The sequence below is a fragment of the Brachypodium distachyon genome, chromosome 4, assembly GCF_000005505.3.
Source record: "Brachypodium distachyon strain Bd21 chromosome 4, Brachypodium_distachyon_v3.0, whole genome shotgun sequence".
Classification (NCBI taxonomy): Eukaryota; Viridiplantae; Streptophyta; class Magnoliopsida; order Poales; family Poaceae; genus Brachypodium; species Brachypodium distachyon.
The window spans coordinates 15574084-15587993 of NC_016134.3; the positions used below are offsets into that span (position 1 = coordinate 15574084).

Here is a 13910-nt window from a genome sequence, read left to right on the forward strand (position 1 = left end):
TAAATCAGCTAAATTAACTTGGATTTGATTAAATAGCATTTTCACAAATGAAACAAGGAATTGGAGGTCAACGTCACGACATTTATCACCGAGATATGTAAGCTCAACATCGAGAACGGTGCGCCCATCACACCGAGCTCGGCACCAAAGCGTGTTTGCATAGTTCGACTTTAAACAACCTTGTTTCAATCTCAGTGTTGTTAAGTTTGACTAAGCTCACATAGCTCAGCGTCACTATGTTTGACGGTGACCTCGAATCTTCACTCGGGATTCAAAAAAAGTTTTCTTTAACGTCGCACGATGTATGGCGTTGACATATAGCCAACCTCGACACCTTGGAGCCTGGCATTAGTAAAAGATTTAGATTAAACTTTTTACAAACGGTATTTTTTTGGTGAATTATATGAAAGAAAAGGGTTAAGTTTTAAATTGTACCTACAGCAAAGATAGCCTTAAAAATTTAGCTCAATAATCCGCATCCATTTCCGATCGGACGCCAGGAGACGACCTGACAAAGATATCCCCAATCCCCTAAACCCCTCCCTCCATTCCCTCCACTCGCCATCATCCACCGGACAGCCACCACCTCCATCCATGGCCACGGCGGCCATGGCCTTCTCCCCGGCCCTCCACCACCCGCCCCGCCTCCGCCACCTTCTCCTCTCCTCCATCTCACTGTCCTCCTCCTCCTGCCCATACCCATGGCTCTCGGCCTGGTCCCGCCCCCGCCGCGGCCTCCGCCCGCCAGCCCCCGCGCTCGACCTCCGCCCAGAGCCCTCCCCCACCTCCGACTCCGACGAAGAGGACTCCGTCGGCACCAGCCGCCACGCCGGCCGCTCCACCATGTCTCTCATCCTCCGCCGCCTCCAGCGCGCGGGCTACTCCCCGGAGCCCCAGGCCGCCCATGCGGCCACCGCCTCCCGGCACCCGCAGCGGGGCTCCGTGGAGGACGTGTTCCGCGCGGACGACGGCGTGCTGCCGAACGCGCGCGGGGGGTTCGACGATGACGCCGAGTCGTCGCTCGTGGACGCGCGGTTCCCGTGGGAGCGGCCCATGCCCCCGCCCGAGGCGGCGGCGCGGGCTACGAAGTCCCCCGTGTGGATGGCGGAGCTCACTCTTCCCGAAGCCGAGCTGCGGCGCCTGCGGCACGCGACGATGAGGATCAAGTCGAGGATCCAGGTGGGTGGTGCTGGGGTCACGCGGGAGATCGTGGCGAAGATCAAGGAGAAGTGGAAGACGGATGAGGTGGTCAGGGTCAAGGTCAGCGGCACGCCTGCGCTCAACATGCGCCTCTTTCATGAGATACTCGAGGTGCGTAGCACATTTCGCCGGAATTGCTTAGCCTGCATCGATTTTGGTCTATTGTAGTAGTTTAGCTTCTTATTGGTGGAAATGCTGGATTCCTGTTACGTTAAGTACCACTTTAGTACTAGTTCACATATACTTGAGGTGTGTTTTGCTGCTTGTATCGATGCCCGCAATGTGAATTAGATTCGGGATGTGATTTTGCGGCTTGTGTGCAGTCTTTCTAAACTTGAGCTGAAGGTTTAGTTGTAAAGTGTGAAACTCAGATGTTTTTCAGTGTACAGTTGTCCCTGAGGAATACTAAGCCTGCTAGATAGCCTCTAAAGCCAATTACTAGGAGTGACAAATTGAAGAATTAATATTGGCATATTGAGAGGGAGTATCATTGTTGATACCTATGATGTTTGTAATTGATACTGTTATCCACTTACCTTAGTTCGTTCCTGTTGTGGAATTGTTTTAAATAGGCACTTGACATCCCTCATTTTAAAATTTAGTCTGGCTGAGTGAAGTCACTAGGAAAAACTTCTTTTAAACTATTGAAAATATTATTTCGGAGAAGGCACAACTAGGACCATTTTTTTTAGCGATTACAGTAATTTTAGTGCACAATAATTGATCTTTGCAGTAATCATGCAGAGCTTGCATAAGCTACCTGAATCTTGAGCTTGTGTAAAACCATTTCTAGAGCTAAGCTGAGTTAAGTGCTCACTTACTAGTTCTAAAGTCGAGTTTGTTTCATGTCCAAATCAAGTCATGGTATTTTGTATGCCATGTACATAGTTTCCTTTTTCTGCAATAATCTAGCTCCCTTTGTTGATTTCATAAAAAATAATCCGTTGACTACCATGTTATTTACCAAACCAAAGGTTAATGTGGACCTTCTAACAAATAAAAGCAAATAAAGTGTACATATTTTTTCAATATGTTTATAAATGACTCATGCCAAAATTAGCTTGTCCGTTCTTTTGTTATCTCTACACAAATCCTGCTAGTTCTAGTCAATATGTTTTTTGGGGTTGTAGTTCTTGCTAATCTATTTTTTTTCTCGGATGATGCTGATTAGAGGAAAACAGGGGGTTTGGTAATATGGAGGTCAGGAACTTCTGTTTCTCTGTACAGGGGAGTAGCCTATGATGTACCTGAGACCACTAAGGGAACAAATAGAAATTGGCAGGCTCTTGGTATGAAGTCCTCAATTAACATCCCACCTATGCCTTCCTCCCTACCTAACGAGAAAGTAAATGGCATGCAAGATAGGGTTGGAGCTTTGGTCGCCGTTACTGAGAATGAGGAAACAGCTGAAACTGTTCCAGAAATCAAATATGAAGAAGAAATCGACAGGCTGTTGGACGAGCTTGGCCCAAGATATAGTGACTGGCCTGGATCAAATCCCTTACCAGTAGATGCAGATTTGCTTCCTGCAACTGTACCAGGTTACAAACCCCCTTTCAGAGTTCTGCCATATGGAGTACGGCGTTCTCTCAGCCGGAAGGACACTACCAATTTACGACGTCTTGGTCGGGGACTACCTCCTCACTTTGCTCTTGGTACCTTCTTATGTTGTTTTAGTCAACTCTTTATTTTCCTTATTAATTTTGTACAGTCTGATGATTTTACCCCTACTGATGAACGTTAGGACGAAGCAGACAACTCCAAGGGTTAGCAGCTGCTATGGTGAAGTTATGGGAGAGAAGTTCCATTGCAAAAATTGCTTTGAAAAGAGGAGTGCAGCTTACCACAAGTGAGAGGATGGCGGAAGATCTCAAAGTAAATATAGAAACTTTCCTTTTAGAGAATTTTTTTACTTGGCGCGCATGGAAAGATTTTTAGATGATAGTTAAAAGTATTCATTAGTCATTGGCAACAGCAGAATACAAATTTATCCATGATGCAATTGAGATGCTTCTGCCTTCTAGACCTTAACTTACACATATGTTACACTCATTTTGTGCACCTTGAAGTTTGCATTTCATTTCTCAGCTTTCATGTTTGAATCTCCTGCTATATTTGTTCTGTCTTAGCTCTTAGGCTCCCAAGTCATATAAAATTTGTCTGAGTTTGCAAGAAGAGAAACCATGGATTTTACCTGAATAGATGAATCATGAACCATGGAATCTGGGATCAAAGTAGAACCAAGCATAGCTTGGGTGGTCAGCCAGCCAGGTGTGCTGGCAGCCCACCAGAGTTCAATCCTCGAAGGTCGCAATTCGGTGTCTCACTTTGTAAAAATTATATATCTATATACTGTCGGACTGCAATCGCGCAGCTCTTACGGTTTAAAGTAAAAAAAGTATTACCATTTCTACTCCAAAAACAATGTCCTAGAATACATGCAATCAACATTTTAAAGTTTTAGCACTTATACAGATAGAGCATAGAAGTGTTCAGGTTTGAGACATGCAAATCACGCCGCACATATATTTTCTTTAGGTGTCAACTGAAAGAATGCGCCTGTAAGTGAAAAGTTACTTGTGAAACACAATACATATTTACATGAAACTCTTCTTATATTTGCTTCAAGATTACCGTGTTTTCTATCTTTCTTAATAAGATTTAAGCCTGCAACTTTGTTCATGTACTAAGTATCACTTCCATTCTAGATTGGTATTGTTAGCAGATGCAGCTGAGAGTCTCTCTTTGAACCTTACAATTGGTGGGATAAGATGCTCTCTTACTGCTTTGGTACATATCTGGATGTGTTTTTAGAATGCACACAGCCTTACTTCATAGTTGAGACGGGGCAGAGAATAATTCTGATTGGGAAATTGAGTTGGTTATGCTTTACTCCAGGTTGAGGGGGTGAAGGTGTTATTTGTGAGGGGGTGTGTGTGTGGGAAGGGTGGGGGGGGGGGGGTATTAATTCCATGTGGTGGTTGGAGGGAAGGCACTACGATGTTGGTTGTGGTCAATGGTGTTACTGCTTTTCTGGTCAGTATGATCACCTTGGTAATGTGAGCAGGAAATGAGGTAGAGTAGGATGAATTATTCTGGTTGCCTAGGTAAAAGTACAGAAGCAACATCAGTACATCACGCATATTTGTCATGATCTGGCTCAAGCTTGGCTTCCTCTACATCAGTGTCGGGGTTTTTTACGAACCTCGTCAAGAGGGCACGGGGTCCTGCATTAATTGGTCTTGTTTAGGAGGAAAACAAGACTGAAAGACCATACACTAACAATGATTTTTTTTAATGGGAACCACGAAAACCCATTAATGCCGCATGAGGACTACTACCAAAAAACAAAACAACAGGGAAGTACCTCGAACAGCAGCAAGCACACATGACAAGCCCTCGCCCCACAGATGGACACAACAGAAACATCCATAGAAAGCTTGTAGATTGTCGAGTGAATACTCACAGCATGTCCCCTCCAATCATCATCATCCCTACTTGGCGCCATCAAACTAGACGACAACCACACTGGCAGGGAGCCTTGCACAAACTGAAAATGAGCAATCATCCAGTTCCTGTGCGACCTTTCCTTTCCCGTTTCCACCCATCCTATTCAACTTCTCTACGTTCTTCACAAGCACGTTGATTGCCTGGATGGATTGCATTGTCAAAGTGTCCTCGGACAACTTCTTGAGCTTGTCACGGGCCTCGTTGTAGACTTTGCCTTAGGGTCGAAGAGGCCCAAGGCACACACAAGCAATCCCGGGGCACAATCTCGGTGCTCCTTGCGACAACTTTCTTCTTCTGTTTCTGCCTCATCCTTGCAGTCTATACAACTTTATGTGTTGTATGTCGGCTCTATACAACTGTACCCCACATCCTGTATATTCGAACCCAAACCTCCAGACAGTTTATCAAATGCAATAGTGCAGTCTCTATTTGATATTAGAGAACCCTCAAGTTCATTAAATTTTTCACCTTCTCAAGTACTTTTTCAAGTCATGTTATGATTTATGACTGATGTATGACCGATGTTTTCTTTGGCCCACACCAGAAATTAACAGGTGGTGTAATGCTTTCAAGGAACAATGACTTTGTAGTGTTCTACAGAGGAAAGGATTTCTTGTCCTCAGAACTTGCTGAGGTGCTACTAGAGAGGGAAAGATCAATGAAGTCTCTACAAGATGAGGAGCAAGCACGGCTAGATAGAACGCCATCTTTCGCTTCCAGCACTGAAGCATTTATAGAGCCCAGTGTTGCTGGCACTCTTGAAGAAACTCTTGAGGCTAATTCTAAATATGGAAATAAAGTGGATGAAAATCACATGGACAAAATGACAAAGACTGTGGAAGCTGCGAAGCATGCTGATGTTGTAAGGAAATTAGAATGGAAGCTCTCACTCGTAAGTGACAAAGACTTTAAATATTAAGATTACTTTGATAGATTTTCTCCTGTGAACAAACCATTTTCTATAACGGGGTATCATTCTTAATCTGCCTATCATAATCTCTTAATGAATTAGATGAGCGCATGTCGTATGGAGTACAGTTGACACTACGACCATGCTACAATTCTATTTCGATAAGATTATAACTTGAAAATTTGTAGTGAAGTCTACTTACATAGCGGACTTGTTTTCTTTTTGCAGAGTGCAGAGCACAATTTTTAGTTGCAGGCCATTTAGTATATATGTATTCAACTAAACTAATGTGATTCAAATGCTTGCAGCACATGAAATGTTCTGAAGATGCAATTTGGTTTGTACAGAAATGGTTTCACCTTATTTCTTCTGTGCAGGCAGAGAAAAGGATAGCAAAAGCTGAAAGAGTGCTTGGAAAAGTCGAAACAGCCTTGAAGCCATCTGAAGATACCAACCCACATGAAACCATAACAGAAGAAGAGAGATTCATGTTTCGGAAACTTGGTTTAAGGATGAAGGCATTTCTGCTCCTTGGTAAAGTCTACTACTCCATCCGGCCGGAATTACTCTAAATCAGTGACAAGTAATTCCGGTCGGAGGGAGTAATATGTTTAGTGCCACTTATTTCCTTTGTTCAGATACTGGAGATATATACTCTTTATTCTAGAACATTATTTTTCCTTGCAATTCCTTTTGTTCTTTTGGGAGGAGTGCTATTTTATTTGCATGAGATCAGTCTGCCCAGATAGTCGTCATATGTATATTTCGACATTATTTAAATCTGTACATCATATTGTCCTACCACTTTCAGGTAGAAGAGGAGTTTTTGATGGTACAATTGAAAATATGCACCTGCACTGGAAATATAGGGAACTGGTGAAAATACTGGTGAAAGTGAAGTCTTTTACAGAGGTCAAGAGAATAGCACTGTCACTTGAAGTTGAGAGTGGAGGTATTTTAGTTTCTGTGGACAAAGTCTCCAAAGGCTATGCCATTGTTGTGTTTCGTGGCAAGGACTATAGACGGCCCTCCATGCTGAGACCTAGGAATCTTTTGTCGAAGAGAAAGGCTTTAGCTCGATCCATTGAGATACAGAGAATGCAGGTACTGTTTTCCTTCTTGTATGGTTGAGGTTGTTTACTAAAATTCAACCTGCATTAGAAAATTAAGTACTCCAGGAAAGAAATTGATTCTTTTAGAACAACTCCCGGTCTTCTGGAAAGCAAAATTTCATCCATTATCCTAAATTGCAGACCTCCATTCATCTCCAATCTTTTCTTCACTAATATGATTCTTCTATTTGTGGCAGGCCCTCAATCGTCATATTGGAAAGCTAAACAGAAGAGTGAATCAGCTCAGATCAGAACTGGTACGTAGAATATCCAACTGATTCAGTTTGAACAAAAAATTCATGTTTCAAATGTGCCATGACAAATATTCATGTCTTGCAGGTCCAAATAGAAGGCGCAAAGGACCAAGGAGACGTGGAGCTATACGCCAAACTAGATTCTGCATATTCGAGCGAAGATGAAGATGTGGAGGTGAGTGCATTACAGGTCCACTACATGCTTGGTTGAACTCACACTTTGTCGATGGCTTCTCGATGGTTTGTAACAAACACCCTCTATGCGATGTACTAGGACGAGGACGATGAGGCTTATCTCAGGAGCTTTGACAGCGCGGTTGGCAGGGACACAACCGATGATGGAAATGAAACCATCCTTCATGACAGCGACTCCAGTTACGAAGATAACGGCGATTACGCTGAAGAAGATGAAGATGACGAATACGAAGAGGACGCAGAAGGTTCTGACTACGAAGATTACGACAATGTGGTCGAAAACAGCGAACCCTCTGTAATTTCTGGTGGTTACATGGATTCGGATTATTCTGCCAGAGATTGCAATAGGCTAGAAGGAGGTAATGAACCAGACGGAGGAAGCAGCGATGCAGATGACAGTAGAAACTCGTCGCCATACAGACACCGGGATCAGCCAGCCAAAGCTGACCAACTCACGTAGCTAGCTAGACGGCCTAGACCGTCCCTGTACAGTCAGTAAATAACCATTCTATTCTATGATCATCCGAGCTGCTTCAATATTGTTCACCCTGCAGCACCGCTCGGTAAGATACGAAAACGGAGATTCCTGTTTTTCTTTTTCTTTTTTGAGAAAAGATTCCTGTTTTGCTGTGGCGCTGGGCCGTATCAAGGGTTAATTACGTCCTGGTCTGACCCAGCGGATCTCTGGGCTGACGGTCTCGTGCTCCGGCGGGCCCTGCCGACGCATCGAAGATCGGAGATCCGGAGGAGCAAGTACGGCGAGGATAAAGGTACTTGAACGAATCGCAGGGTGTCGCCTGCTCCGCGAACCCTGAGCAAATGTGCCCCGGGAAATCTTGCAGGCGTACGCATCTTTTATTATTTTGTTCCGAAAAATACTTCCGTGGTATCCATATCACATTGTGTTTGAAAACATACACGATTTTCTACTCAGGACCTTGTTCACTACACGCCATACACGTGACTCTTGGCTAGCTGCCTAGCTGTGAACCAGAAGAAACGCACCTGCACTTTATCCCATATCTATACCAGCAAACAGACATGGGATAAATCCGGTGGCCGGTGCCCCGCGATACGTCCATCTGTACTTGGCCGGTCCTCACTCACCAGGCTTACTAACTAATGAATCGACCGGCTCTTGACACCCAACGAAAAGGACAAAGAGTGAGGGGGGAAATAGTGCCAGAATCCCAGCGGAATGGCTTCCACGTGACCAACCCACCCAGCGGTGATTTTCCAGCTTCTCGATGGATGGAGCTGCACGTGAGCTGCTCAGACCACAGGGAGCAAAACTCAGTTGAGCAGCTGCAGAGCTAGCTGGACCGTTAAAAATGTCAAACTGGACACTGGAGTACTACATTATCTTTACGATACACAAGACAAACCTGCCACGGTACTTGGATTTTGTAAATACCAAGTTATTATTGTAAAATGATCCCATTTGCTTCTTTTCATACCGAAATTTCTGCCGCTCCATCAAAGGCTGGCAGGGCAGCAACGGTAAGAATCCTACAGTTAGCATCTCTCTCTCAGAATTAGCCCTAGACAACGAAATACAGTATTTGCGTAAACGGCAGAGGCAGCAGGGCACCCATGATGGCTCCACCAAGGAAAGGCGAAACCCATCGCATTCGCCTCGCCAGAAAAGGGCCATCATTTCCAGTCCTCCTCTAGACCACGGTCTGTGAACCTAACAAAGAAACAAAAAGGTGAAAAATGGGGAAGCAGGGAAAAAGAAAAGGATTCTCAGAAGGCGCTTGCTGACAGCTGTCCCTCTCACGAAAGCCACCAGTCGACTCGACTCTGACCGGATCCCCACGCCAAGGTGCCCCACCGTCTGACGCCGACTGTGGGACCAGGTCTCTCTCTCCCGGCCCTTTGCCCCGGCGTGTCAGAGACACGGCGGGCCCTTGGTCTTACGCGCGTCCCCGTACTACTACTCCCGCTGATCTCTCTGCAGACTGCAGTTCTACTCTGGAGTCTGTAGCAGGAGGAGCGGCGCCACTCGCCGCGGCAGTAGGCGAAGCAGCAGCCGAAGTTCCTTCCTTCCAGAGGAGAGCAGAAGACTCGGCAGCCAGCCCCGCTCGGCGGAGCGGTGACCCGCGGCGTGGCGGCGCGGGCGATTCCGCCGCCGCGGGGATCAGGTTTCTCCTCCTCCTCCGCGTCCGCGGGCGCGCCGGCGATGAGGGCTGGCGGCGGCGGAGGGAGGAGGGAGGGGGCGTCGCTGTGGCTGTGGCTGCTGCTGATCGCCACGGCCTGCGGCTTCGTCTTCCTCCTGCTCAACCTCCCCGACCATCGCCACCAGTCTCGCTCCGGTGAGCCGCCCGCCCGCCTGCTCCACCTAATCCCCTCTTCCTGCGGGCCGATAGATGGGATACACGCGTACTGTTCGCGATTCCTGTTGATTGATTCGTCCGCACCCGCGGCCGCTTTCGTCGCTAACAGGGACGGCTTTGTTAGCGGGGCTTCGGTTTAATTGGGTCGTTGGGTGTGTGCAGGTGGGGAGCGGACGGGAGGGGCCCGATTGTCGGCGAATGAAGTGAGTAATCCCAGTCCCCATTCCTAATTCCAGTTCATTTCCTTTTCTGTTCGTTCCGTGCCGTTCTTCCCCAAAAAGTCTTAATTTGTCGTGGGTTTTGTTGCAGAGGCTCCAGATTGGAGAGGTCACGCGGCTAAACGCCCTGCATGAAGAGGTAAATTTGCAAGATATGCTTGCCTGATTGGTTGCATTGGCGTTTTTAGACAACGCTCAAATTGCATTGGTGTGTATAGCAACTAATTAATTTTTGTTTGAATTTGTATACCCACTTAGTTAGGTCGGGTGTGGTTGTAGATTGGGAAGTTTAGTAGTAGCTGATCATTTCACTTCGTGCTGAGGCAGAGTAGGTACAGTGCCAAATTTTCATGCTCTGTGATCTAGCATAACATGAGATGGAAAACAACTGCCCAGGAAACACCTCGGCTTTCGTCAGGCAAAATTAAAGTAGGGGGTATTTTTTTCTGCCTTTTGATAGCTTGGTTGCTTAGGATGTTCCTGTTTGACTCGTTTCTTGGCCCGCGATACAGATATCTCGGTTTTCTTTGATTTGATCCCTTCTGTGAGATAATTGTTCTTCTATGTATGTTTCCGAAATAATTAACGTAGTTTCCTTGACTGGGTTTCAAGTCCAAAATTCCATGTTCTTAAGAGAAATTTACATCTTCTGCAGATAGAAGGGCAAGCCGATGTAATAGCTGCCGAGGAAGATGAAAGAATCTCCAGATCTCCCCCTAGCACTAAAGAGAAGATATGGGTGATGCAAGATCAGCTGATTATGGCCAAGGCTTACTTGCAGTTTGCTTCTTCACATGGCAGCTCCCATTTAGCCCGGGAATTGAAATTGAGGATGAAAGAGATAGAAAGGGCGATAAGTCACTCTAGCGGCAGTTCCCGTGTATCTGGCAGGTAAGCTGGAAAACATCGATTATATGTGCCTTGTAACAATAGTTATGTCAGGTAAGTCATTTATTGTGATTGATATCAAAACCGTTGTGCAGTGCACTGCAGAAAATGAAGGCTATGGAATTTACCTTATCAAAAGCTCAGAAAGCCTACCCACATTGCTCTCAGATGACATCAAAGCTACGTGCAATGACACATAATAGCGAGGAATTGGTCAGAGCTCATCGAACTGAATCTTCATTCCTTGAGCAGGTTGCTGTGAGGACATTACCTAAAGGCCATCACTGCCTAGCAATGCGACTTACCTCAGAATATTTTTCTTTGGATCCTAAGGAACGTGAGTTTCCAGAAAGATTCAGCTTGCCAATGGACGACTTTCATCATTATGCCATATTCTCGGACAATGTACTAGCGAGTGCAGTGGTCATAAACTCTACAATTGCTGCATCCAAGGTGAGCCTTAGATCTTTGGATCATCGTTATGTTACCTTCTTGTTAAGGAATTCGGTGTGTTTCAATTAAGCCCAGGTTTACCCTGTGTTTTAGCATATTGCTTTCCCATGATTTGGCCAAAATTAACTAAGAAACATGGAAAAGAGTAGGAAAAGCGGATGGGCATCCCTATAATTTGGGAACCATCCAAGCAAGGACCAATAATTTTGCCATGGCCAAAAAATTGGTAGGGTAGACTTTTGTTTGGTACGTTAGGCTGGTCCCCGACCAAACATACCCTAGGTTTGGTATGCTTTGCAATTAGTTCGTTCATCCCTTATGTGCAAGAAATGAATTTTGAGGGTAGCTGTTGCTGTGGACAGTTTTCTTCCTATTTTGTAGAAGTTGTTATGACCACATGCTCGTTTTGATGTACGATTTCTCTTTGACAATTCCTTTTATTGATATGGTATGATGAATACGTGCATATGAGGACCATGTGTACAACGACTGCACTATGAATGCTTAGGTGGAACATATTCAATATAATTCATTGCATATTGTGTCCTAATTTTCATTTGATTTGACTTATTTTTCTTTGTCAGGATCCAAAAAGGATAATGTTTCATGTTGTAGCTGATGCGTTGAGTTTCCCTGCAATGATGATGTGGTTTCTGTCAAATCCACCCAGTCCCGCTACAATTCAAATTGAAAACCTGGATGAGTTTAAATGGCTCCCGTCGGATTTCAGTTCTAGATTTAAGCAGAAGGGCATTCGAGATCCAAGATACACTTCTGCACTTAACCACTTACGCTTTTACTTGCCTCAAGTATTTCCTTCTCTGAGCAAGGTTCTACTCTTGGACCATGATGTTGTAGTCCAAAAAGACTTAAGTGGATTGTGGGAGATAGATATGAAGCATAAAGTAAATGGTGCTCTTGAGACATGCACTTCTGGCTATGGATACCTTCGATTAGAGAACTTTGTTAATTTCTCTGATCCAAGTATCTTCAACAAGTTCAATGCAAAGGCTTGCATATATGCATTTGGGATGAATATTTTTGACCTTACGGAATGGCGCAATAAGGGTTTGACTGCAACTTATGATAAATGGTTTCAGATGGTAAGTGTGCTTTTTTTTTATCTCATCAGTATTGCTCTTTTGAAAAAGTTGGTGTCAACCCATTTTAATGGCGTTCCACGCATGCATTTTGTACAGCTAACATGAATTATGCATTAGCATGACTGCATGAGTTTGAATTTTGAACAACCATTAGTTCTAGCATTTCCTAGGCCCTTCTTCGTAATCTCAAATTCTTGGATAAATTGGGCCTACTGTGTTTTATACATTTGGTACAATCAAAATTGAGTTGCAATATTAGAGAACATATGACAGTCACTGGCGAAACTGACTAGTTTCCTTTGTTCAAAACTGACTTGATCCTAGGAGAAACTATCGTTCAAAACTAACTTGTTTCTAGGAAAAGCTATCCATGTTAAGTAGATGTTTCAGGAGTTATGGTCTCTTGATTGGTACTGGTCTATCTCAGTAGTGTGGAAACTTTGATTTTGCTGTGAGGAAAGCAACTAGCTGAGTACTTCGTTAGTCGTTAGCTTGCATTATACTACTTTCGACTTCTTAGCCTGTATAAATATAATACTAAATTTACTGGAAGCTTGAAGCTATTCTTATGCATGTTATCTGGAAGCTGGTACCCAAATACAATATGCATGCCAGAAAACAACTGCATTAGACTTGGCTGAGTTTCTTAGTGGTTTTTATCTAAACTTCCTTTGGTTTCCTCCCTGTACAAAGGTTTAGTTTGTGCAAGTATATTTTTCAATGGGCAACAGTAGTATTTCTAGTCTATTCTATATAAAAAAATGTTGTTCTATACTTCTATTATTGTTTCTCAACGTCTTGTTTCTCTTTAATTGCTGATTTGCAGGGCAAAAGGCGCAGACTTTGGAAGGCAGGAAGCTTGCCACTGGGCCAGCTTGTCTTCTATAACCAAACAGTGCCTCTCGACAATCGGTGGCATGTTCTTGGGCTCGGACGGGATAGCAACATGGAAAGAGAAGAAATCGAGAGTGCCGCTGTCATCCACTACAGCGGGAACCTCAAACCCTGGCTGGAGATCTCCATCCCCAAATACAGAGACTACTGGAACAGGTTCCTTGACTACGACAACACATACTTGCAGCAGTGCAACATCCACGGGTAGAAAAACCAATGGTTAGGCGAGGAGGTTTTTACATGATGGCTCGTGAATACGCAGTTTTTGCTATAGTACTAATAGTAGTATGCAGTAAGCTGACCTTATTCATTCTTTTGTAGATTTGCTCCTAGACGTCCTTTTCTGTAGTTAGGTTTTACATGTCCTTAGCCACTCCTCCAAATGTTGTGCAAAAGTAAGAAAAAATAGACATGGTTAAATAAAAATGGTATGAGTACACCAATAGCGCTGGAGTTTTCAACGAGCTGCTTTCTGACATTGTCGGTTGACAAATTATCCTTCACTTCTGGAAGTTTGGAGTTTGTGTGGTGTTGGTTTGTCCTAGCATTTTTTTTTACAGCAAAGCACCTCTTTATTGCTTAGAAATGCTAGTTACATCTTCGATTAAGAGGGGTACAATGCAAGACAGAGGAGATTCATACAAGGAAGAAACTGGTTAGGATATCTTCATGTTCTTGCGTGTTTGTCCTAGCATTTGTTAGCTGTATTTTGAATGAGGCTTATTCCCTGTTAGGGAAGTGTGGCCTAAGGCTGACACTGGATAAGTTAAGCAGTTATGAGTATGAGGACTGGACTTGATGAAACTGTAAACCGTTACATATTGTGGATGTTACCCC

The 13910-nt window shown here is 44.4% G+C and overlaps 2 protein-coding genes across 2 annotated transcripts; both read left to right on the forward strand.

The window, feature by feature from the left end:
• The first annotated feature begins 559 nt into the window (after positions 1-559).
• Positions 560-7811, forward strand: LOC100822894 (CRM-domain containing factor CFM3, chloroplastic/mitochondrial). Its single transcript, XM_003577356.4, has 9 exons — positions 560-1311; positions 2372-2855; positions 2945-3075; positions 5255-5602; positions 5998-6154; positions 6432-6724; positions 6930-6989; positions 7072-7161; positions 7261-7811. Exons 1-9 carry the CDS (start codon positions 595-597, stop codon positions 7639-7641), a joined length of 2661 nt encoding a protein of 886 aa, XP_003577404.2. The 5' UTR covers positions 560-594; the 3' UTR covers positions 7642-7811.
• A 1361-nt stretch (positions 7812-9172) lies between these two features.
• Positions 9173-13569, forward strand: LOC100828117 (probable galacturonosyltransferase 6). Its single transcript, XM_003575866.4, has 7 exons — positions 9173-9496; positions 9680-9720; positions 9827-9874; positions 10391-10626; positions 10719-11076; positions 11661-12179; positions 13006-13569. The coding sequence occupies exons 1-7, from the start codon at positions 9364-9366 to the stop codon at positions 13279-13281; spliced, it is 1611 nt and encodes a 536-aa protein (XP_003575914.1). The 5' UTR covers positions 9173-9363; the 3' UTR covers positions 13282-13569.
• Positions 13570-13910: the final 341 nt, after the last annotated feature.

What these genes read in the sequence shown, in the direction of transcription:
- LOC100828117 (XM_003575866.4), top strand. Translation starts at nt 9,364, where the DNA reads ATGAGGGCTGGCGGCGGCGGAGGGAGGAGGGAGGGGGCGTCGCTGTGG. An exon ending in TCGCCACCAGTCTCGCTCCG is followed by an intron (nt 9,497 to 9,679) that starts GTGAGCCGCCCG and finishes GGGTGTGTGCAG; the next exon opens with GTGGGGAGCGGACGGGAGGG. An exon ending in AGTTCCCGTGTATCTGGCAG is followed by an intron (nt 10,627 to 10,718) that starts GTAAGCTGGAAA and finishes ACCGTTGTGCAG; the next exon opens with TGCACTGCAGAAAATGAAGG.
- LOC100822894 (XM_003577356.4), top strand. Translation starts at nt 595, where the DNA reads ATGGCCACGGCGGCCATGGCCTTCTCCCCGGCCCTCCACCACCCGCCC. An exon ending in TCTTTCATGAGATACTCGAG is followed by an intron (nt 1,312 to 2,371) that starts GTGCGTAGCACA and finishes GATGCTGATTAG; the next exon opens with AGGAAAACAGGGGGTTTGGT. An exon ending in GGATGGCGGAAGATCTCAAA is followed by an intron (nt 3,076 to 5,254) that starts GTAAATATAGAA and finishes GGCCCACACCAG; the next exon opens with AAATTAACAGGTGGTGTAAT.